The 27143-nt window shown below is 41.5% G+C and overlaps 1 protein-coding gene across 1 annotated transcript in view; it reads right to left on the reverse strand.

The window, feature by feature from the left end:
* The window catches only part of pitpnm3 (PITPNM family member 3), a 330161-nt gene that overhangs the window by 201107 nt on the left and 101911 nt on the right, over positions 1–27143 (reverse strand). Inside the window, exon 3 of the mRNA XM_061973214.1 lies at positions 23904–24011. Within this exon, the coding sequence (XP_061829198.1) occupies positions 23904–24011 (108 nt within the window). The remainder of the gene's footprint in view (positions 1–23903; positions 24012–27143) is intronic.

Raw genomic sequence — 27143 nt, forward strand, 5'->3', positions numbered from 1 at the left:
GAAGATACAGCCATGACGACGCCGACGACGAGTAAGATGAAGAAATACGCTTTGTTGCACCTTTCCTGCCTGAGTCCGGCGATTAGTTGCAAATCTTGCTTTATTGATTGCTTGCACACAGCCAATCCAACACAAAACAAACTAGTCCCCGCCCGCACTCACGCTACCGCTCCCTCTCTTCTCTCGCCCACACATGCTCACCTATTAAAGGGCCACACACACACACATACGCTACTCTCATAACAGCTTGTAAGTTCCAAGCCGCAGCTGCGATTGGACCTGGATAGCCTCCGGGAAGAAGTAGTGGACTACCAAGTGCTTGGCACTGAAGATCTTCCTCGGGAAGCAAAGATTGACCGGTTTTGGGCCATACTAGGGAGAGATGGAAGATTCCAGACTCTAATGCATTTGATGAAAGCACTTTTGTGCGTGCCACACATCAATGCATCATCAGAGAGGGTGTTCAGCATGGTTAGAAAAATAGTGACAGAGAATAGAACAAGGATGGACAAGTCAACCCTTAACTCAACAATGAGTAGATGAGTGTTATGTGTGTGTATATGTGTAAATAAATGAACACTGAAATTCAAGTATTTATTTTATTTATATATACATATATATATATATATATATATAATAAAATAAATATATATATATATAGCTAGAATTCACTGAAAGTCAAGTATTTCTTAGATATATATATATATCTATGAAATACTTGACTTGGTGAATTCTAGCTGTAAATATACTCCTCCCCTCTTAACCACGCCCCCGCCCCTAACCACGCCCCCGCCCCACCCTCGACTATGCCCACCCCACCTCCCGAAATCGGAGGTCTCAAGGTTGGCAAGTATGAATTGGATACTCACTTTGGAGTGACAGGTGAGCATCCAATCACAGTCTCGTTAACATCAGGCTACCTAGATAGGCTACTGTCAACAACTTGTGATCTGATTGGCTATCGCAACTGTCTATCAACTGTATGTGTTCTCAAAATTCACCCGCTAACGGTCCCAGTGAGTATCCAATCACAGGAGGCGTAAATGTCACGTTCAAGGTGAGGCCAGCTAGAAGGCCTTATTGACGACAACTCCCGACCTGATTGGCTATGGCAATGATCTATCAACTGTATGTGTCCGTTCACTTCCAGTGCACTGTATGTATCACTGTATGTGTTCACTTCCAGTGCACACTCATTGTTGATTCTGAAGGCAGATTTGCTACAGCATGGCAACATAAGCTAGCTGAATTCTGATTGGATACAAAGTAAAACAAAAAACAACAACACTGGAAGGAGCATAATATGACATGAAATCAATATGAATACTTTTACATATTTAGGGAAATTTTCTTAAAAATGACTTATCTTTAATCATGCTGATGATTTCTGGTTATGTTATGTTATGTTATGTCTTGCTGGTCCTGACCGCCCACCCCTGGCTGGTATGCTGCATAATTGTGCACTTGGTAAAACACAGTTGACTGTATTCTACTTTGTTCCGACATCTAGCACATTCTAGACCTGGGCCGACAGTCAATCAATCAGTTAATCAAGCAATAAATAAAGAAATGACTAGATAACTTTGCTGTTATAGATACATTGTCATGTCCATGTTTGTTTCTTTTACTTGTCAAACATCCTTTCATCCACTTCAATTTGGTTTTCGCTACCTGCCTCCACACTACAACCATCCGTTTCAATACACGCGTAATCTGTTGAATCGCTTAAGCCGCTGAAATCCGAGTCTGAATCCGAGCTAATGTCGCTATAGCTTGCTGTTCTTTCCGCCATGTTTGTTTGTGTTGGCTTCACTATGTGACGTCACAGGAAAATGGACGGGTGTATATAACGATGGTTAAAATCAGGCACTTTGAAGCTTTTTTTAGGGATATTGCGTGATGGGTAAAATTTTGAAAAAAACTTCGAAAAATAAAATAAGCCACTGGGAACTGATTTTTAATGGTTTTAACCCTTCTGAAATTGTGATAATGTTCCCCTTTAAGTCTGCCTTTGCCAGTCACTCGTCCTGGCTTCTTTGTTTGCTTCATGCTCTCGTCACGTAAGCTTGGCTTGTCTCCTAGCCTATGCTAAGTTAGCTTCGAGTGCGATTGACACATGTTTTCTTTCAACTTGTTTTCTGTTCTTGGTGGTGCTTTGGTTTTTGTTAAGATTAAATCATGTTCCTACCTGCAAGTCTTGTCCAGTGTGTTCCGTTTGCATTCTGAGGGAACGAACCTCGCAGTAAGTTGCGACCCACACTTGACAGAAGGTTATTCATAGATTATCCAGCAGTTTATTGTTATTTATTGGAAACATTATTCAAAACAAGTACCCTACAGCTCTTTTGAAGCAGATTAGTTCTCATGCTGATGTCCACCACTACAGTAGCAGAGCTCCAACTCAAGGTCTACCACCACCAAGAACTCATTCAATGTTGTACACAGAGGCATTTCATTATGGAATACTCTCCATTTCAATATCAGGACTATTCCCAGTAAAGAAAGTATTTAAGAAACATGTATAGTCACTTTTTAGACTGAAGAGTTCATCTTTGGGATATAAACAAAAAACTATATTTTGACATTTAGGGCAGACAACAGATATATGATGTATGATGTATGCTTTCTGTAACCAACCGGACCAAACTCACACGCATTACAAACATAGCAACTAAAATCATCGGCCTACCCACACCCAACATTTCAGACTTAAACCACAGGTCCATCACCCGACTAGCAAAAACAATAGTCCAGGATATGACTCACCCACTACACCAATACATCATCCCACTACCATCAGGGCGCAGGTACAGAACTATCACATTCCGGAGGGCCCGCCTCAGGAAAAGCCTTATCCCTGCAGCTATATCCGCCCTTAACAGCAGGCCCGGCCGACCTGTCTGACAAGCCTGTAAATGTGTGTTGGTCATGTATGATGTCTTTTTGTTATTTTTTGTTTTTTTGTGATGTGTAATGTCTATTGTTTAAATGTACGGCAGTGACCATGAATTACCCCAAGGGGACCAATAAATCTAAATCTAAATCTAAATCTAAATGTTAAAATGATGTCATGGATAAAAATGTCTGATGCTGGATGTCAATTAAAAAAAAAAAGGAAAGGTGCCACTCGCGCCAATGGCGGAAATAAAAAAATAAAAAAATAAAAAAGAGTTAATCTTTCATGTTATCAGTTTGAGAACTTTTTTTTCTCTCTTCCCCTCTTTGCTTGTATTTTATTGCAACTGTATCTGCATATGTTCTGTAAGTGTATCTGTGTATGGTTATTGTAATGTATTATTTTGGGAATGTTCTTCTTTTCCTTTCTTTTATTTGTAACTGGATCTGTGCATTATTATTATTTCACTTGGAACTTTTGAAAAGGACCCCAGGAAGACTAGCCTGCCGTTTGTGCGTGGGCTAATAGGGACCCTCAATAAACAATAAACAATAAGAACATATTTTACTTCTCAGAGCAGCTCCTCCATAGTTGTGCATCAAGCAAAACACAACAAAAATGTAAATACGAATGCAAAGTGTAATAAACATCTACAATACGATATATATTATCACGTAAAAATCTGCTTCCGCATCTGTTCCTGACATATGTGTTTGGGGCTGGCTGCTATGGAAACAAGCCCCGCCCACTCTGCTTTGTTCCTGGTCTGAGCTGCTGTAACCTAGATTACTGCAATAAGTTAAGTTCAAGTTAAAGTAGCAATGATAGTCACACACACACACTAGGTGTGGTGAAATTTGCCCTCTGCATTTGACCCATCACCCTTGTTCACCCCCTGGGAGGTGAGGGGAGCAGTGAGCAGCAGCGGTGGCCGCGCCCGGGAATCATTTTTGGTGATTCAATCCCCAATTCCAAGCCTTGATGCTGAGTGCCAAGCAAGGAGGTGTCATGTCTGTGTGACCATGTTTTGTATTAGTCATATTTTGTTTTGTTTAGTTATTGGACTCTTTAGTTTCTGGCTTTTCACTCCCTTGTCTTGTTTCCATGGTTACCCATTATTTTTCACCTGTCACGTCACGCACCTGTTTCACGTTTTGAGTCACGCACCTGTTTTCGTTAATCATGTCTGTAGTATTTAAGTTCATTGTTTTCAGTTTGTCTTCCTGGCGACATCCCACATTTATGCTCTTCACATTCCTGACACTTGTTTTTTCATGTCCATCTTTCATGCTGCAACTTTAGCCTAAGCCAAGTAAGTTTTTGTTTATTAATGCTATAGTCTTTTGGTTTCATAGTTTGTTCTCCGCCACTGTGCGCGCTTTTCGTTTGTACTTTTTTTTGATAGTAATAAACAATCATGTACTCACATTCCCGTCTCGCCCGAGCCAACTTTCCGTTGCATTCCGGAAAAGCAAACACCCAGGACCAAGTCTTGGTAATGGCTCCCATTTTTATAGTCTTTGGTATGACTCAGCCGGGGTTATTGCCTAACTCAGGGCACCACTAGGCCACTGAGTGGGTTAATAACTCCTATAACACCCAAAAGTGCAGATTTCAACCATCGAAATACAGTTTGTACTTTGTATAGTTCAAGACTTAGTCATTTAAAACCAGCACTGCACATCATAATGGAAAATACACTTTTGATGTTAAAGGTCTACATGTGGCCCACAGGCCCTATTTGGTCCAGGTCTGGCATAGGATGACCTTTAAAAGGCTGTGCAAAAGAAACCCTCACAACCGAAGACTCTTGGAGTTCTTTTTCAAGATACTGTGGGCCAAAATTGCCAAGTCATGCTGCTAAACTTCTGCTCAAAATGTGCTCACTTTTATGGCCACTGCTTCTATTTCAGGCCAGATGTTGTTTTATGTTCTGTGGGAGTGCCTCTCTTTTCTTCCTCAAGCAAGAGTGTTTACATTTGTTGAGGCTTATGCAGTGATGAATGTGGGAAGACACAGAAAGGATGAGAGCATAATGTGAAGAGAGGAGAAGCAGCCTGTGGGCAAATAAGATCTGTGAGGAGAATGGAGAAGAAAAGAGGGATGGGGGAGTAATTGGGGAGCAAAGCGAGGCCATAAAGGCTTCAGAGGAGGCGACAAATAGATTGAGATTAAAGGGCGGCTGTGACTGAGAGGAGTCGGCTTCACCTTTAAAGCTTGCCTGTGACAAAACCTGTTTAATTGCGGATAAATTTGTCAAACTGCACCAGAACCAAATGTGAGCCAGAAGTCAGCAGTGAAAGAAATGTTTGAAATGTGAGAGATTCGTTAGATGTTGTAATGTTTTAAATGTGAGAGACTCATTAGATGTTGTAATGTTTTAAAAGTGAGAGACTCGTTAGATGTTGTAATGTTTTAAATGTGAGAGACTCATTAGATGTTGTAGTCTTTTAAATGTGAGAGACCAGAGGTGTGGACTCGAGTCACATGACTTGGACTGGAGTCAGACTCGAGTCATGAATTTGATGACTTTAGACTGGACTTGACAAAATGTAAAAAGACTTGCAACTCGACTTCGACTTTAACATCAATGACTTGTGACTTCACTTGGACTTGAGCCTTTTGAATTGACATGACTTGACATGACTTGCTACTTTCCCCAAAACCCAAAGATGAAAAAGTTATTCGGGAGCGCTCCGTATTTTTCATTGTGTACTTGTCTATCAGCGTTGCGTGTGTCAGCTGGTGTGCTCTCAGTACAACAGCCAATCAAATTAGATCTACTTTGTTTTCATCACACAGCATTCATCCAATCAAATTGCAGGACAACCAACGAAGAAGACATGTCCAAACCACACGCCAGTGAACAAAAAATGATACCTAAAATAACTTTGTTTGGGTATAAAAATTACGAGGTGGTCAACACAAAACGGTTTGCAGTATGCAACACATGCGGTTCGAAAATGACTGATGGAGAGGCAACAACTTCCAACTTCGTCCGGCATTTGAAGTTGCACAAAGAACGGTAAGTTTTGAATGTAAGATAACGTTTATTGGCTAAGTAACGTGACTTTTATTTGCTGTGTAGTTAAATCAGTGAGGCTGTAAACTCACTGCTAACGTTATAACGTTATTGCAAACACGGGAATCTGTTGCAGTTCACTACCTTATTCATACTTTTTGTTCAGTGATTTTTTTTAAGCAGGGTTACGTTAGTCAATATATCACACGTAACGTTAGACGGCGGTCAGCAGCACCGCGTATTTTAGCCACCTAAAAAATCAAATCAACTTTATTTATAAAAAAAGACAAAAATAGTAAAATAAAGGTCAGTTAAAATGTATACTATATTATGAATATGTGTACCGTTTTAGCTAGCTTTCTGACATACTGTTGGTTGTTTACCTCAGTGGTCCCCAACCACCGGGCCGCGGCCCGGTACTGGTCCGTGGATCGATTGGTATCGGGCCGCACAAGAAGTTTTTTTTTTTTCTTTTTTCTTTTTTTAATTAAATCAACATAAAAAACACAAGATACACTTACAAGTAGTGCACCAACCCAAAACAACTCTCTCCCCCCTTTTGTTCTGGGCATTGAACATGAAGACTCTTCCTTCACTGTTCCGAGTGGCCATGAGAGTCTTGGCAGTGCCTGCCTCCAGTGCTCCAGTGGAGCGAGTTTTCAGCCATGGTGGCATCATACTACGCCCCCATCGTGCACAAATGACTGACAGACTCTTGGCTAATTTGGTCTTTTGCAGATGCAATGCAGCATAGGGCCCTGACATATAAAAAGTACAACTTTTTTGTTATGTTCACGTATATGTCATGTTTTTTCAATGTTAACACTTTTGTACAAATAAGTACATTTGCACTTTATTTTTCAATGTGTTTGTTCTGTAAAGGAATGAGTTAATGTTTAAAATGACTGGTTAATAGTGCTATTATAAAGTGCAATGTCAGCACAATTTTCTTTCCTGCAATTTAAAATGCACTTGTTTTAATAAATAAATACAGCGTTTGAAAAGCATACACAATCTGTGTTAATATATTAGTCTGTGGTTAAAAGGACTTGAAAGGACTCGAAACTCAAAATGCAGGACTTAGGACTTGACTTGAGACTTTCCAGTCTTGACTTTGGACTTGACTCGGGGCTTGCCTGTCTTGACTCGGGACTTGACTCGGACTTGAGGGCAAAGACTTGAGACTTACTTGTGACTTGCAAAACAATGACTTGGTCCCACCTCTGGTACCGAATATGATGTATTTGTATGGCGGTACTATACTAGTATTGGTATAGCGTACAACCCTACTCAGCACGCAAGCATTAGTGTCTAAATAGGTGATTAACAAGACAGTTGCCTACAATCAAGCATGGTCTGGGGCTGAATGAGTGAAGTTGCAGTTATCTCCCCATGGAAAGTCCCGTATTATGCGCTCCTTCTCCTCTCAGCCAGACCAGACCAGAACAGAACAACACTCAGAGAACCTTCACAATGCTGGCTCGTGACAGGCGAGTCGCACCTTTTTAAATCAAATCAACTGACAGCACGACAGCGATGGCCGATGATGATGACAACGCAGGCGAAGACGTTGCGGCCCAAAAAAAACATGAATAAATTGCGTGAATATCTTGACAAATGCGAGGCGTGTTATCCTCACCAGAAGAAGAACGAGGTCAGACACACATTCATAAAGTGGGACTACAACACAGATTGTAATATGCAAATTAAAATCCCCAATTTGTCAGGGATCATTTTGAAATGTGAATGCTGACATCTGTGACAATAAACATGGTCTGTTCCCTTGGACAGTTGATGCTGAGGAAGCTCAATGTGATGATCAGAGGTGGGTAGAGTAGCCAGAAATTGTACTCAAGTAAGAGTACTGTTACTTTAGAGATTTATTACTCAAGTAAAAGTAAGGAGTAGTCACCCAAATATTTACTTGAGTAAAAGTAAAAAGTATGTTGTAAAAAAACTACTCAAGTACTGAGTAACTGATGAGTAACATACACACACACATCATATATATATATATATATATATATATATATATATATATATATATATATATATATACATACATACATACATACATACAGGTAAAAGCCAGTAAATTAGAATATTTTGAAAAACTTGATTTATTTCAGTAATTGCATTCAAAAGGTGTAACTTGTACATTATATTTATTCATTGCACACAGACTGATGCATTCAAATGTTTATTTCACTTAATTTTGATGATTTGAAGTGGCAACAAATGAAAATCCAAAATTCCATGTGTCACAAAATTAGAATATTACTTAAGGCTAATACAAAAAAGGGATTTTTAGAAATGTTGGCCAACTGAAAAGTATGAAAATGAAAAATATGAGCATGTACAATACTCAATACTTGGTTGGAGCTCCTTTTGCCTCAATTACTGCGTTAATGCGGCGTGGCATGGAGTCGATGAGTTTCTGGCACTGCTCAGGTGTTATGAGAGCCCAGGTTGCTCTGATAGTGGCCTTCAACTCTTCTGCGTTTTTGGGTCTGGCATTCTGCATCTTCCTTTTCACAATACCCCACAGATTTTCTATGGGGCTAAGGTCAGGGGAGTTGGCGGGCCAATTTAGAACAGAAATACCATGGTCCGTAAACCAGGCACGGGTAGATTTCAAGTCCTGTTGGAACTTGAAATCTCCATCTCCATAGAGCAGGTCAGCAGCAGGAAGCATGAAGTGCTCTAAAACTTGCTGGTAGACGGCTGCGTTGACCCTGGATCTCAGGAAACAGAGTGGACCGACACCAGCAGATGACATGGCACCTCAAACCATCACCCAACCATGCAAATTTTGCATTTCCTTTGGAAATCGAGGTCCCAGAGTCTGGAGGAAGACAGGAGAGGCACAGGATCCACGTTGCCTGAAGTCGAGTGTAAAGTTTCCACCATCAGTGATGGTTTGGGGTGCCATGTCATCTGCTGGTGTCATGTCAACATAAAGTAGTGGAAGAAGGTTCTATTATCAACCTGTGCACTCCTGGTGCACTTGTCCAAAACGTCTGTGGTAGGACAATGAGCACTTTGGCTACAATAGAGCGCTTCACAGGTCATTGATGTTCAGTCATAGAAGAGAGAGAGAGGAGGGCGTAGAAAAGCTAGCTTAGGATGATCTCTGCAGGAGGTCCTTACATCTCCACAGGAACACACTGAAGCTGAGTCGTTGGAAGCAACAGCTTGTTTTACAATTTCAAAGCTAGCCTTTGCGGCCAAAGCTGACAGGAGAAAGCTGCATCTAAAGAGCAATTGAATGCAGAGTTTGATGCTGAATCCAAGTTAGGATGGACATCCAACACAAGTCTGACATAAGTGCTTCCAAGGTTTGTCAGATAAATGTCTTCAACCAGTAAACTGTAATACAACATACCATACATTATTATGAAATGTACATAAAGTGGTGCACATTCACTATGTGTGCCTTTAAGGTACATCTTTACATATCAGCACACTTGCTGTGTGAGTTTCCTTCTTATTTTTGTGTTATTGTCCTTGACTAATGGTCACGTTAGCCATCTTGTATTGAGCTCTGTAGTGTGTGACACATCTGTCTTACATTGCACCTTGTATGCACTGTAGTGTGTGACACATCTGTCTTACATTGCACCTTGTATGCACTGTAGTGTGTGACACATCGGTCTTACATTGCATCTTGTATGCACTGTAGTGTGTGACACATCTGTCTTACATTGCATCTTGTATGCACTGTAGTGTGTGACACATCTGTCTTACATTGCATCTTGTATGCACTGTAGTGTGTGACACATCTGTCTTACATTGCATCTTGTATGCACTGTAGTGTGTGACACATCTGTCTTACATTGCACCTTGTATGCACTGTAGTGTGTGACACATCTGTCTTACATTGCACCTTGTATGCACTGTAGTGTGTGACACATCTGTCTTACATTGCACCTTGTATGCACTGTAGTGTGTGACACATCGGTCTTACATTGCATCTTGTATGCACTGTAGTGTGTGACACATCTGTCTTACATTGCATCTTGTATGCACTGTAGTGTGTGACACATCTGTCTTACATTGCATCTTGTATGCACTGTAGTGTGTGACACATCTGTCTTACATTGCACCTTGTATGCACTGTAGTGTGTGACACATCTGTCTTACATTGCACCTTGTATGCACTGTAGTGTGTGACACATCTGTCTTACATTGCATCTTGTATGCACTGTAGTGTGTGACACATCTGTCTTACATTGCATCTTGTATGCACTGTAGTGTGTGACACATCTGTCTTACATTGCATCTTGTATGCACTGTAGTGTGTGACACATCTGTCTTACATTGCATCTTGTATGCACTGTAGTGTGTGACACATCTGTCTTACATTGCACCTTGTATGCACTGTAGTGTGTGACACATCTGTCTTACATTGCACCTTGTATGCACTGTAGTGTGTGACACATCTGTCTTACATTGCATCTTGTATGCACTGTAGTGTGTGACACATCTGTCTTACATTGCACCTTGTATGCACTGTAGTGTGTGACACATCTGTCTTACATTGCACCTTGTATGCACTGTAGTGTGTGACACATCTGTCTTACATTGCATCTTGTATGCACTGTAGTGTGTGACACATCTGTCTTACATTGCATCTTGTATGCACTGTAGTGTGTGACACATCTGTCTTACATTGCATCTTGTATGCACTGTAGTGTGTGACACATCTGTCTTACATTGCATCTTGTATGCACTGTAGTGTGTGACACATCTGTCTTACATTGCAGGACATTCCACATTCGGTTGGCTGGCTATGAGCACCTTTGTCCTCGGTCTTTGCAGAGGAGAAAGACAAAGAAAAAACTGAACTCTTGTCGAGTTAATCACGCAAAAAGCAGATACGAGCAAAAAAATCAAACTATGCAATGGAATAGATCCCTAGACCTTATCAAAAAAGAGTTGTTGAGTGATGTCGTGGAATGTTCCAGATGTATAACTTTCTTGTGTCACACACAGTCACCATCAAAAGTGTACGTACACTTGTAAAAAACATCATGTCATGGCTGTCTTGACTTTACAATCATTTCTACAAGTCTTATGTTTTTGTGATGTAGTGATTGGAGCACATACTTGTTGCTCACAAAAAACATTCATGAAGTTTGCTTCTTTTATGAATTTATTATGGCTCTACTGAAAATGTGAGGGTCAAAAGTATACATACAGCAACATACATGATCAGTTTTGATGATGTAGAAAAGTTACAATCAAATCAAATGAGCTTCATGGCCTCTTAAAGGGGAACATTATCACAATTTCAGAAGGGTTAAAACCATTAAAAATCAGTTCCCAGTGGCTTATTATATTTTTCGAAGTTTTTTTCAAAATTTTACCCATCCATCCATCCATCCATCTTCTTCCGCTTATCCGAGGGGGCAGCAGCCTAAGCAGGGAAGCCCAGACTTCCCTCTCCCCAGCCACTTCGTCCAGCTTTTCCTGTGGGACCCCGAGGCGTTCCCAGGCCAGCCGGGAGACATAGTCTTCCCAACGTGTCCTGGGTCTTCCTCGCGGCCTCCTACCGGTCGGACGTGCCCTAAACACCTCCCTAGGGAGGCGTTCGGGTGGCATCCTGACCAGATGCCCGAACCACCTCATCTGGCTCCTCTCCATGTGGAGGAGCAGCGGCTTTACTTTGAGCTCCCCCCGGATGGCAGAGCTTCTCACCCTATCTCTAAGGGAGAGCCCCCACACCCGGTGGAGGAAACTCATTTGGGCCGCTTGTACCCGTGATCTTGTCCTTTCGGTCATGACCCAAAGCTCATGACCATAGGTGAGGATGGGAACGTAGATCGACCGGTAAATTGAGAGCTTTGCCTTCCGGCTCAGCTCCTTCTTCACCACAACGGACCGATACAGCGTCCGCATTACTGAAGACGCCGCACCGATCCGCCTGTCGATCTCACCATCCACTCTTCCCTCACTCGTGAACAAGACTCCGAGGTACTTGAACTCCTCCACTTGGGGCAAGATCTCCTCCCCAACCCGGAGATGGCACTCCACCCTTTTCCGGGCGAGAACCATGGACTCGGACTTGGAGGTGCTGATTCTCATCCCAGTCGCTTCACACTCGGCTGCGAACCGATCCAGTGAGAGCTGAAGATCCTGGCCAGATGAAGCCATCAGGACCACATCATCTGCAAATAGCAGAGACCTAATCCTGCAGCCACCAAACCAGATCCCCTCAACGCCCTGACTGCGCCTAGAAATTCTGTCCATAAAGGTTATGAACAGAATCGGTGACAAAGGGCAGCCTTGGCGGAGTCCAACCCTCACTGGAAACGTGTCCGACTTACTAACTAAATGTTACCCATCACGCAATATCCCTAAAAAAAGCTTCAAAGTGCCTGATTTTAACCATCGTTATATACACCCGTCCATTTTCCTGTGACGTCACATAGTGAAGCCAACACAAACAAACATGGCGGAAAGAACAGCAAGCTATAGCGACATTAGCTCGGATTCAGACTCGGATTTCAGCGATTCAACAGATTACGCATGTATTGAAACGGATGGTTGTAGTGTGGAGGCAGGTAGCGAAAACCAAATTGAAGAAGAAACTGAAGCTATTGAGCCATATCGGTTTGAACCGTATGCAAGCGAAACCCACGAAAACGACACGACTGCCCGGATCATATTTTTGTTTACGTTTTCAAGGTACTTGTGTTTTTTGTTAGTTTTGGACTCCTTGAGTGCCTGTTTTGTACACCTGAGTTTGTTGCCATGGCTGCTTATTATTTTCACCTGCCGCGTGTGTTCCCGACATCATCACTGACATTAATATTTAAGCCTGCCTTCCCTGTCATTCTGTCTTGCTTCCTAGTTTGTTCCTATACAACAGATGACGACTTTTGTTTCCTGCGCTAAACCTTCTAGCTCCCACGCTAGCTCCTTTGGTTTTTGCCTTCCGTGCTATGAGCACGTATTTGTTTATTCCAGTATAATTTATTTATTAAATAAATACTTTCTTACCTGCACGCTGTGTCTGACGCCCGTCTGCATTCCTGAGAGAACGAGCCCCGCATCACCATGCGCCCCGGTCGTCACAACGAAAGAACAGCGACACGGGAGAAAGCGAGGACGAATTCGGCGATCGCCTTCTAACCAACGATTGGTATGTGTTTGTTTGGCATTAAAGGAAACTAACAACTATGAACTAGGTTTACAGCATATGAAATACATTTGGCAACAACATGCACTTTGAGAGTGCAGACAGCCCAATTTTCATCAATTAATATATTCTGTAGACATACCCTCATCCGCTCTCTTTTCCTGAAAGCTGATCTGTCCAGTTTTGGAGTTGATGTCAGCAGGCCAGGGAAGCTAGGGTCGATATTCTTCTCTTGATCATCTTCGGGACGGTGTGAGCCAAGACATCCAGGGGGTTTAGCTCCCTCGTCTGCGGGAACAAACTGCCGCCATTGCTTGCCGTGCTAGCGAGGTCCTTTGTCCCTGAATTGCTCACACACTCCGGCAGATTCAATGGGGGTCTGGCGGCAGATTTCTTTGACTTTATGGTTGGAAATGCATCTGCTTTGAGTGTCGCAGGATATCCACACATTCTTGCCGTCTCTGTCGTAGCATAGCTGTCGTCGGTAAAGTGTGCGGAACAAACGACTGACCATTTCGTCGGCTTTCCCCACAGCCTCGTATTTTGAACAAATTTCGTCCAATTTCTTGCCACTTTGGCATCTTTGGGCCACTGGTGCAACTTGAATCCGTCCCTGTTTGTGTTGTTACACCCTCCGACAACACACCGACGAAAGTGAGAAAATGGCGGATTGCTTCCCGATGTGACGTCATCGCTCCGAGAGCGAATAATAGAAAGGCGTTTAATTTGCCAAAATTCACCCATTTAGAGTTCGGAAATCGGTTAAAAAAATATATGGTCTTTTTTCTGCAACATCAAGGTATATATTGACGCTTACATAGGTCTGGTGATTATGTTCCCCTTTAACTTCATGTGAGTGATTATGATTGTTGACTTCTCTGAGCTCATTTAAATAGGACTCATGTGATGCAGTCATTAGACTCGCTTACAAACGCCACAATGGGAAAGTCAAAGGAACTCAGCACAGATCTGAAAAAAAAAAAATCATTGACTTGAACAAGTCAGGAAAGTCACTTGAAGCCATTTCAAAGCAGCTTAAGGTCCCAAGAGCAACTGTGCAGACAATTGTTTGTAAGTATAAAGTGCATGGCACAGTTTTGTCACTGCCTCGATCAGGAAGAAAATCCACCTATCACCTGCTGCTGAGAGAAAATTGGTCAGGATGATCAAGAGTCAACCGAGAACCAGCAAAAAGCAGGTCTGCAATGAATTGGAAGCTGCTGGAACACAGGTGTCAGTGTCTACAGTCAAGCCTGTTTTGCATCGTCATGGACTGGGAGGCTACCATGCAAGAAGTAAGACCTTGCCCCAGAAGCCACACCTTATGGCTCATCTAAAGTTTGCTGCTGATCACATGGACAAAGATAAGACCTTCTGGAGGAAAGTTCTGTGGTCAGATGAAACCAAAATTTAACTGTTTGGCCACAATACCCAGCAATATGTTTGGAGGAGAAAAGGTGAGGACTGAAATCCCAGGAACACCATTCCTACCGTCAAGCATGGTGGTGGTAGTATTATACTCTTGGCCTGTTTTGCTGCCAATGGAACTGCTGCTTTAAATGGGACAATGAAAAAGGAGGATTACCTCCAAATTGTTCAGGACAAGCTCAAATCATCAGCCCGGAGGTTGGGTCTTGGGCGCAGTTGGGTGTTCCAACAGGACAATGACCCCAAACACACCTCAAAAGTGGTAAAGGAATGGCTAAATCAGGCTAGAATGAAGGTTTTAGAATGGCCTTCCCAAAGACCTGACTTAAATTGGAAACTCAAGACAGCCATGACTTTTGACCACGACTGTATATGTATACATAGATAGATAGATAGATAGATAGATAGTTGTGTCCTGAGCAAGACACTTCACCCTTGCTCCTGATGGCTGCTGGTTAGCGCCTTGCATGGCAGCTCCCTCCATCAGTGTGTGAATGGGTAAATGTGGAAGTAGTGTCAAAGCGCTTTGAGTACCTTGAAGGTAGAAAAAGCGCTATACAAGTACAACCCACAACCCATAGATAGACAGATAGATATACCGGCCCCCAGACAAAAACATTTTCTCTAAATTTAGCCCCGAGTCAAAATAATTTCTCAGGCCTGCCCTAGACTGGTCACCAGCCAATCGCAGGGCACATATATTCAACACCCAACCTCTTTCACATTCACACCTATGGACAATGACCATGCATATTTTTGGAATGTGGGAGGAAGTCAGAGTAGCTGACCCAGAAAAAAACAATGCATACATGGGGAAAATGTGCATACTCACCTACAGACCTTACTGTGCATACTAACCTACAGACCTTACTGTGCGTACCAACCTACAGACCTTACTGTGCGTACCAACCTACAGACCTTACTGTGCGTACCAACCTACAGACCTTACTGTGCATACCAACCTACAGACCTTACTGTGCGTACCAACCTACAGACCTTACTGTGTGTACCAACCTACAGACCTTACTGTGCATGCTAACCTACAGACTTTACTGTGCATACTAACCTACAGACCTTACTGTGCATGCTAACCTACAGATCTAACTGTGCATACCAACCTACAGACCTTACTGTGCGTACCAACCTACAGACCTTACTGTGCATACCAACCTACAGACCTTACTGTGCGTACCAACCTACAGACCTTACTGTGCATACCAACCTACAGACCTTACTGTGCGTACCAACCTACAGACCTTACTGTGCATACCAACCTACAGACCTTACTGTGCGTACCAACCTACAGACCTTACTGTGCGTACCAACCTACAGACCTTACTGTGCATACTAACCTACAGACCTTACTGTGTGTACCAACCTACAGACCTTACTGTGCATGCTAACCTACATACCTTACTGTGCATACTAACCTACAGACCTTACTGTGCATACTGTTGTGTTTTGGACCAGTTGTTCCTCCCAGGGAATTCAAGTCACAATTCGCTCCCAAGTTCTTTCCGACACTTAAAGCTGTGTTGAAAAACCACCAGAGACAGAATAGGTATTTTGTTGTATATTCTCAAAGCTTTGCCAATATACATTGATTGAGACCAGTCTAACCCTAGAACATTCTATTGCGCCTCCCAAAATGGTCTGTCTTCCCGATCCCACCACCCTCTCTCTCGTCCCATCTCTGTAGACAAAACAAATGCTAGTCAAAACACATTCCAAAGAACTCAAGGTTAACACACACAGTATACTTGCTGACAGAGCATCAAGAGAAGAAATGGAAAACACGAGCTGTTTTCAAATATGACAAAGAAATGGAAGAAGTACAACTTAAATTCGGATATATGTAAATATCTGCCTCCGACAATACCAACCTACAAACCTTACTGTGCGTACCAACCTACAGACCTTACTGTGCATACTAACCTACAGACCTTACTGTGCGTGCCAACCTACAGACCTTACTGTGCATACCAACCTACAGACCACCACATTCCATTCCAATCTCCAGCTGGTTGGCGAGTGTGCACATGCTTGGACTTGGACAGTGAACATATTGATGTTCTAACAGGACAGTTGATGAGATATGACTAAATGCTAGTCAGTAATGGTCGTACATGCCCACACTGAATACCAACCATTCCTCACAGATGATCGTTTTAGCGTTTGTGTGAAAAAGTGTCAGTTGGTGCCATGTAAACAAAACCTCATTGTCAAGAGTTATTCCTCCAGCATCAGCAATCCCAGCCCACAGACGGGAAGAGAGAGCATGAGAACTCCAAGAATCTAACAGATTGTCTATTTGCATGCCACCCCCACACTTTTTATTATTATTATTATTATTTTTTATTCCTATACACTGAACAATCTGCTTTAAGCAAATCAAAGCAAACAAGACTGAGCTCCTCTTGTCATTCTGATTTATTTTATTTCCTCCACACGGCTGCTTGTTGATGTCAAAACTGTACGCGGTGACATTTCAGTTATTGCTTGAGGTATTCAAATGAGGCTCGGGTCACTTGACCGCATGGCATTATCAAACGAAAAACAACTCAATTCCAGATTTCCAGCACATTCTACTATTTATAAACCTGTTATCATAAGTCAGAATGTAGACTGAGTACCGGAATTTTCGACTTTCGGTTCCTAATTGGGTTGGAGACATGTATCTTTGTTAGTTTTACTAGAAAAAGTATCTTTTGTAAGGTTTGCAATGACGCAAGTTAGTTTTTTTTTATTCAATATGACATTATAACTGTCATACTAAATATGAAAGTTATATAAACATAATTCAAAAAGTAAACATGCATTATGTCTAAAAATGCCTGTAATATTTTGTATATGTAACTTTTACCAGAATCAGGTATTTTGGTAAGGTTTACGAATACAAAAATTAGGTTTTACTCATAATGACAGTATAACTGCTACATTCAATTTGACAGTTATTTAAACATAACTCCCTAACCACACATGCAAAAAAGATAATAAAGCCTAAAACAATGCATCCTTGTGAGTTTTACTTGAAACATATGCTTTTGTAAGGCTTGCAAACACAAAATGTAGTTTTTTACTCAATATGACATTAATGTTCTTAAAATCCTGAGATAATGCCAAATAAGTAATAAAAATGTTTTTCAACATAATTCCTACACCAAACATGCAACATGTCTAATAATGCAGGAGACATGTATCTTTGTTAGTTTTACTAGAATAAAATATCTTTTGTAAGTTTTGCAACAACACAAGTTAATTTTTTTTTAATTCAATATTACAGTATAACTGTCAAACTAAATGTAAAAGTTATATAAACATAACTCCAAAACTAAAGATGCATTATGTCTAAAAATGCCTGTAATATTGTATCTATGTTAGTTTTACCAGAATCAGGTAATTTATTATGGTTTACAAATAAAAAAATTAGGGTTTACTCATAATGACAGTATAACTGCTACATTCAATATGACATTTATTTAAACATAACTTTTTAACCACACATGCAAAAAGGCTAATAAAGCCTAAAACAATGCATCCTTGTGAGTTTTACTCGAAACATATGCTTTTGTAAGGCTTGCAAACACTAAAAGTAGTTTTTTACTCAATATGACATTAATGTTCTTAAAATCCTGAGATAATGCGAAAAAAGCAATAAAAATGTTTTTCAACATAATTCCTACACCAAACATGCAAAATATCTAATAATGCCTGTAGACATGTATCTTTGTTAGTTTTACTAGAAAAAATATATTTTGTAAGGTTTGCAAAAACGTAAAATCGTTTTTTTTAATTCAATATTACATTATAACTGTCATACTAAATAGGAACGTTATATAAACAGAATTCAAAAAGTAAACATGCATTATGTCTAAAAATGCCTGTAATATTCTATATATGTAAGTTTTACCAGAATCAGGTATTTTGGTAATGTTTATAAATACAAAAATTAGGATTTACTCATAATGACAGTATAACTGCTACATTCAATTTGACAGTTATTTAAACATAACTTCCTAACCACACATGCAAAAAGGCTAATAATGCCTAAAACAATGCATCCTTGTGAGTTTTACTCGAAACATATGCTTTTGTAAGGCTTGCAAACACAAAATGTAGTTTTTTACTCAATATGACATTAATGTTCTTAAAATCCTGAGATAATGCGAAAAAAGCAATAAAAATGTTTTTCAACATAATTCCTACACCAAACATGCAAAATGTCTAATAATGCCTGTAGACATGTATCTTTGTTGGTTTTACTAGAAAAAGTATATTTTGTAAGGTTTGCTACCATGCAAATTCGTTTTTTTTAATTCAATATGACAGTATAACTGTCATACTAACTATGAAATTTATATAAACATAACTCCAAAACTGAACCTGAATTATGTCTAAAAAGGCCTAAAATATTGTTTTTATGTGAGTTTTACCAGAATCAGGTAATTCGGTAAGGTTTACAAATACAAAAATTAGGATTTACTCATAATGACAGTATAACTGCTACATTCAATTTGACAGTTATTTAAACATAACTTCCTAACCACACATGCAAAAAGGCTAATAATGCCTAAAACAATGCATCCTTGTGAGTTTTACTCGAAACATATGCTTTTTTAAGGCTTGCAAACACTAAAAGTAGTTTTTTACTCAATATGACATTAATGTTCTTAAAATCCTGAGATAATGCGAAAAAAGCAATAAAAAATGTTTTCAACATAATTCCTACACCAAACATGCAAAATGTCTAATAATGCCTGTAGACATGTATCTTCTAGATTCTGGACTAATAATACGGCTATCTGTATTTTTTTCATCCTGTTGACTGCCACCCTGTCACCTCCAGTTCAAGTGGCGCAACCACGCTACCCGTGCATGCCCCGATAGTCACAAATAAGGAAGCAACACCACACAAAAGTTTGTAACGCAACAATATGTTCTCCTCATCCCCAAAGCCACGCACACTATTAAGAGCTAGCGTCAGTTTGAAGTAAAGGCGACTTAATCCACGTTTGCCACTACGGTCATTAACCTGACTGTCCTCTAAGCGATCCAGTATATAATGTATATTTTCTGCTGGATCAACTCTCTATTCTGTTACATATACTGTAATATTGTGCATGGTCATTGTTTAATATTGTATATATTATATAATAATATAATATAATATATCAGTATATATGTTCGACCCTGCGCTCGGGATCTTTCTGGGTGGAGTTTGCATGTTCTCCCCGTGACTGCGTGGGTTCTACTCCGGCTTCCCCCCACCTCCAAAGACATGCACCTGGGGATAGGCCCCTCCCACCTCCAAAGACATGCACCTGGGGATAGGCCCCTCCCACCTCCAAAGACATGCACCTGGGGATAGGTTGATTGGCAACACTAAATGGTCCCTAGTGTGTGAATGTTGTCTGTCTATCTGTGTTGGCCCTGTGATGAGGTGGTGACTTGTCCAGGTTGTACCCCGCCTTCCGCCCGAATGCAGCTGAGATAGGCTCCAGCGACCCCCCGCGACCCCGAAAGGGACAAGCGGTAGAAAATGGATGGATGGATTATATACTGTATATATAATATGTAAATATTACATATCTGTTATATTTTATATTGCTACTATGGTACATTTTTAGTCTACTTAGTCTACCTTTTGTTTTCGTCCTCTTTTTGTTATCTTGTGTGCATTATTATCCTTTCCATCCTTATCCTTTGTAACTGAGCTACTGTGTGGAACAATTTCCCTTGTGGATTATTAAAGGGTAACATTATCACCAGACCTATGTAAGCATCAATATATACCTTGATGTTGCAGAAAAAAAGACCATATATTTTTTTAACCGATTTCCGAACTCTAAATGGGTGAATTTTGGCGAATTAAAGGCCTTTCTATTATTCGCTCTCGGAGCAATGACGTCACAACGATGCGTCACATCGGGAAGCAATCCGCCATTTTCTCAAACACCGAGTCAAATCAGCTCTGTTATTTTCCGTTTTTTCCACTGTTTTCCGTACCTTGGAGACATCATGCCTCGTCGGTGTGTTGTCGGAGGGTGTAACAACACCAACAGGGACGGATTCAAGTTGCACCAGTGGCCCAAAGATGCCAAAGTGGCAAGAAATTGGACGTTTGTTCCGCACACTTTACCCACGAAAGCTATGCTACGACAGAGATGGAAAGAATGTGTGGATATCCTGCAACACTCAAAGCAGATGCATTTCCAACCATAAAGTCAAAGAAATCTGCCGCCAGACCCCCATTGAATCTGCCGGAGTGTGTGAGCAATTCAGGGACAAAGGACCTCGCTAGCACGGCAAGCAATGGCGGCAGTTTGTTCCCACAGACGAGCGAGCTTAACCCTCTATCGACCCTAGCTTCCCTGGCCTGCTGACATCAACTCCAAAACTGGACAGATCAGCTTTCAGGAAAAGAGAACGGATGAGGGTATGTCTACAGAATATATTAACTGATGAAAACTGGGCTGTCTGCACTCTCAAAGTGCATGTTGTTGCCAAATGTATTTCATATGCTGTAAACCTAGTTCATAGTTGTTAGTTTCCTTTAATGCCAAACAAACACATACCAATCGTTGGTTAGAAGGCGATCGCCAAATTCGTGCTCGCTTTCTCCCGTGTCGCTGGCTGTCGTGTCGTTTTCCTCGGTTTCGCTTGCATACGGTTCAAACCGATATGGCTCAATAGCTTCAGTTTCTTCTTCAATTTGGTTTTGGCTACCTGCCTCCACACTACAACCATCCGTTTCAATACATGCGTAATCTGTTGAATCGCTTAAGCCGCTGAAATCCGAGTCTGAATCCAAGCTAATGTCGCTATAGCTTGCTGTTCTTTCCGCCATGTTTGTTTGTGTTGGCTTCACTATGTGACGTCACAGGAAAATGGACGGGTGTATATAACGATGGTTAAAATCAGGCACTTTGAAGCTTTTTTTTTAGGGATATTGCGTGATGGGTAAAATTTTGAAAAAAACTTCGAAAAATATAATAAGCCACTGGAAACTGATTTTTAATGGTTTTAACAATTCTGAAATTGTGATAATGTTCCCCTTTAAAGTTTGTCTAAGTCTAAGGTATTGACGATGAAATCCTAACGCGATCCATCCCTAACAATGTGGTGAAAGTGCGTTATCTCCTGCCTGAAATGACACTTTTACTGCACAACTTGGGGGAGATTCCTGCTAAGGTGGAATAACTCTAATATTTACTCACGTTCATCTTAGGGTTGTACAATTTGGCTTTTGTCTAGCAAATTATGCAGGTAGGATGGTGTGTGTGTGTGCGTGTGTGTGTGTGTGTGTGCACTTCTTTCACCATCCTTGTGTGGACATACACTTGACAAACCACCCTTTCTGTGAGGACCTTTTGACTTGTGAGGACATTTGCCTGGTCCTCACAACTACAGAAGTTAAATATGTTGTTTTACTTTGTGTGTTTTGTATTCTGAAGTGAGGTTGCAACTCTCTACTCCCATCTCGTGCTAGATATATTGTTTTCATCATTCTAGCTATAGTGGAAAGGGGGGCCCTCACAACCTACACTCTTAGAAATAAGGGTTCTAAAAGGGTTCTTCTACAAGGGCTGAGGTTCTAACTGGAACCATTTGCTTCTGAAAAACCCTTTCCCGAAGAAAGGGTTTTTCAAGGGTTCTTGGTAACGCTAATGGTTCCAGTAAGAACCATTTTGATCCAGAGAACCCTTTAAAACCCCTTTTCTGAATAATTGGTTTCAAAAGGGTTCTCACTAACTCTAAGGGTTCCAGTAAGAACTATTTTGATCCAGAGAACCGTTTTTGGAAGAAAGAGTTCTTCAGGGATTGTTGAAAGCATGGGTAAGATCCTGTGTCACCAGGGACATACTTCCTGATAACATTTGCCAATAATGGTGCCTATCTTTAAATAAATGTTTTTCTCATTAAAATGTTTTGAATGTTTGTTCAATGTCAACATGATAAATGACCACAATATAATATGAACTAAACTGATCTGTAAAATACAATATGGTTCTTTATAGAACCCTCAGAAGACAAGACAGTTATCGGTGAAAACCTTTGAAAAGGGATGTTTTTAGAACCCCCTGTGTCAGGTCTAGATGAAACCCTTGAAACATGAAAGAGTTCTTTGTGGAACTCCCTGTGTGGGTTCTAGATGAAACCCTTGAAACATGAAAGGGTTCTTAGTGGAACTCCCTGCATGGGTTCTAGATGAAACCCTTGACAAACGAAAGGTTTCTTAGTGGAACTCCCTGTGTGGGTTCTAGATGAAACCCTTGAAATACGAAAGGGTTCTTAGTGGAACTCCCTGCGTGGGTTCTAGATGAAAGTCTTGAAATACAAAAGGGTTCTTAGTGGAACTCCCTGTGTGGGTTCTAGATGAAACCCTTGAAATACGAAAGGGTTCTTAGTGGAACTCCCTGTGTGGGTTCTAGATGAAACCCTTGAAACATGAAAGGGTTCTTAGTGGAACTCCCTGCATGGGTTCTAGATGAAACCCTTGACAAACGAAAGGGTTCTTAGTGGAATTCCCTGTGTGGGTTCTAGATGAAACCCTTGAAATACGAAAGGGTTCTTAGTGGAACTCCCTGCGTGGGTTCTAGATGAAAGTCTTGAAATACAAAAGGGTTCTTAGTGGAACTCCCTGCGTGGGTTCTAGATGAAAGTCTTGAAATACAAAAGGGTTCTTAGTGGAACTCCCTGTGTGGGTTCTAGATGAAACCCTTGAAACATGAAAGGGTTCTTAGTGGAACTCTCTGCATGGGTTCTAGATGAAACCCTTGACAAACGAAAGGGTTCTTAGTGGAATTCCCTGTGTGGGTTCTGGATGAAACCCTTGAAATACGAAAGGGTTCTTAGTGGAACTCCCTGCGTGGGTTCTAGATGAAAGTCTTGAAATACAAAAGGGTTCTTAGTGGAACTCCCTGCGTGGGTTCTAGATGAAAGTCTTGAAATACAAAAGGGTTCTTAGTGGAACTCCCTGTGTGGGTTCTAGATGAAACCCTTGAAATACGAAAGGGTTCTTAGTGGAACTCCCTGTGTGGGTTCTAGATGAAACCCTTGAAACATGAAAGGGTTCTTAGTGGAACTCCCTGCGTGGGTTCTTTGTAGAACCTCTCATGGGGGGTTCTGGGTGGAACCTTACACACACAGTTCTAGGTAGAACCCTCCAAAAGGGTTCCAGGTGGAACCTTTATAAAAAGGTTCTACCTGGAGCCAAAAAGGGTTCTCCTATGAGGACGAGCCGAAGAACCTTATATGGTTCTACTTAGCACTTTTATTTCTAAGAGTGTAATAACCAAACGTGGGTCCACACAAAGTAGGCAAGACATGTATGTGCGTGTGTGTGTGTGTGTGTGTGTGTGTGTGTGTGTGTGTGTGTGTGTGTGTGTGTGTGTGTGTGTGTGTGTGTGTACCATGAGATTGGTCCTCCATGTGTCCAAGCGTCTCAATCTGTTCCACCAGGTCATTTGAGTTCCATTGACTCATGCCAAGCAGAATGGCACTTTTCCCCTCCATAACATCTGCTGGGACACACACACACACACACACACACACACACACACACACACACACACACACACACACACACACACACACACACACACACACACACACACAAGTATGAGTTGTGAGGGAAAAAAAAACCATCCTCCATGGCACATAACTAAGACGTCATGTCATCCATCATGAACATCCAAGTAATGAAAGAAGAAGAAGAAGAAGAAGGTCATCCATCATCTTACTCTCATCACACCTGTCAAGGTGTGCTGAGACTCTCAATGAGCATTTCTATGTTCTTCTTGCAGCGATTATAGAAAAGCTGTACTCCTTTTGCAAACGTAAAACAACAATTACACGCAAAATACATTTCCAACCTATTTGAAAGCCTTTTTTTTATTTCCTTTGTAAATGATGCGTTTGTGTGCTGTGCTGGAGTCCGTAAAAACCAGCGGTTCACCTGGCGGGTGATAAACTAGGGAGCATTTAGTGTTGCCAGTTGTATCATACATTACTGCCTTTGCACAAGTCAAAGTTTACTTTTGTATTCACAATAAATCAACGCAAAATCCGTACTTTGGAGCAAGGTTCACAGACTCTCAGGTATGTCAATCATTCACCGGGTGGTTAAAGTAGCAATGATTGTCACACACACACACTAGGTGGGGCGAAATTATTCTCTGCATTTGACCCATCCCCCTTGATCACCCCCTGGGGGGTGAGGGGAGCAGTGAGCAGCAGCGGTGGCTGCGCCCGGAATTTTTTTTGGGGTGATTTAACCCCCAATTCCAAGCCTGCAAAGTGTGATAAACACCCACAATATGATATATTATCACGTAAAAATCTGCTTCCACATCTGTTCCTGACACATGTGTTTGGGGCTGGCTGCTATGGAAACAAGCCCCGCCCACTCTGCTTTGTTCCTGGTCTGAGATGCTGTAACCTAGATTACTGCAATAAGTTAAGTTCAAGTAGCAATGATAGTCACACACACACACTAGGTGTGGTGAAATTTGTCCTCTGCATTTGACCCATCACCCTTGTTCACCCCCTGGGAGGTGAGGGGAGCAGTGAGCAGCAGCGGTGGCTGCGCCCGGAATATTTTTTTTGGGTGATTTAACCCCCAATTCCAAGCCTGCAAAGTGTAATAAACACCCGCAATATGATATATTATCACGAAAAAATCTGCTTCCACATCTGTTCCTGACACATGTGTTTGGGGCTGGCTGCTATGGAAACAAGCCCCGCCCACTCTGCTTTGTTCCTGGTCTGAGCTGCTGTAACCTAGATTACTGCAATAAGTTAAGTTCAAGTTCAAGTAGCAATGATAGTCACACACACACACTAGATGTGGTGAAATTTGTCCTCTGCATTTGGCCCATCACCCTTGTTCACCCCTTGGGAGGTGAGGGGAGCAGTGAGCAGTAGCGGTGGCCGCGCCCAAGAATCATTTTTTGTGATTTAACCCCCAATTCCAAGCCTTGATGCTGAGTGCCAAGCAGGGAGGTAATGGCTCCCATTTTTATAGTCTTTTATAGTCTTTGGTATGGGTTATTGCCTAACTCAGGGTGGACACTCTAACCACTAGACCACTGAGCAGGTATGTCAGTATCAGTATGTCACTGATGTGAAAATAATCATTGTTTTTCTAATATTCTCACGATCGACCGGTGGACAGGTTGGCAACCCCTGGTCTACAATCTCTTGCATGTGTTTGTTTACTCAGACCCTCATTAGCTGCTGTGTTAGCCATCTTCCTGGTACATGTACAACATTAGACAATATGCAATACACACGTTCATACTGCACATAACAAATACGACAGCTCCACAATAATGACATACAATCGTTATGCTGGTATGGGATCAGACAATAGCCATAAAAACAATATGGTGTGTAAGACAAAAGGTAAAAATAATTTGCACACAATCAAGTTAAAAGTTACTGATTTCATTCCCATCAACAGGACTTGAGGACGTGAATTAGTCATTTCTTCCATTATTTCCATGAATGACATTGATGTTGAGATGTTAGCTACGTATCTGGATCTGTTGAATACTTTTTCAATGGTTTTGGAAAATTGGGCAAGTAAGGAAAAAGGAAGATAGTTTGTAAACAGTCGATTGTCTCAAGTCTTTTCAATTTGTACAACTTTTGCCATTTTCATTTTCCTGTTTGAAATGATACATTGTTGTCGTACATTAAAAGATCTCCTTATTAATCTTTTTTACCATTTCCATAACAATTCCAAAATCATTTGAGTTATTGTATTTAAGTTGATTCAGTTTGGGATATTCTCTCTTCTCATACATACAAGGAGACATGTCAAACTCATGGTATAACACCCAGCTGGCCAGATATTTGGACTCGGGGGCCACATTGAGAGAAAAAAATGTGTCTGGGGGCTGTTGCGTTTGGACCAGATGTTCCTCCCAGGGAATTTAAGTTGCTGGTCACTCCCAAGTTCTTTTGATGACACATAAGCTGAGTTCAAATTGACCACCAGACAGAATGGGTATTTTGTGATTTATTTTCAAAGCTTTGAAAATAAACGTGAGACCAATCCAGTACAGAAGCGTTCCCTAGCGCAGCTAAAATGGTCTAATCTAAAATACGGAATTCTTCTCATCTATAAAGTGTCTCTCGCTCCCACCCTCCTTGTCTCTTCCTCCAGCCTGAACACATACCCATTCCTCCTCAGCTGGGCACAGGAACAGATAAGAGAAAGGAGTTATGTCTACGCTTATTAGTGATTCCCAGAGCCCAAAAAAAGTCTGCAGGCTATAGAGCGTTTTCTATTCGGGCTCCAGTACTATGGAATGCCCTCCCGGTAACAATTAGAGATGCTACCTCAGTAGAAGCATTTAAGTCCCATCTTAAAACTCATTTGTATACTCTAGCCTTTAAATAGACCCCCCTTTTAGACCAGTTGATCTGCCGTTTCTTTTCTTTTCTCCTCTGCTCCCCTCTTCCTTGTGGAGGGGGGGGGCACAGGTCCGGTGGCCATGGATGAAGTGCTGGCGGTCCAGAGTCGGGACCCAGGGTGGACCGCTCGCCTGTGCATCGGCTGGGAACATCTCTGCGCTGCTGACCCGTCTCCGCTCGGAATGGTGTCCTGCTGGCCCCACTATGGACTGGACTCTTAATATTATGTT

The sequence above is a fragment of the Nerophis lumbriciformis genome, linkage group LG17, assembly GCF_033978685.3.
Source record: "Nerophis lumbriciformis linkage group LG17, RoL_Nlum_v2.1, whole genome shotgun sequence".
NCBI classification, from domain to species: Eukaryota; Metazoa; Chordata; class Actinopteri; order Syngnathiformes; family Syngnathidae; genus Nerophis; species Nerophis lumbriciformis.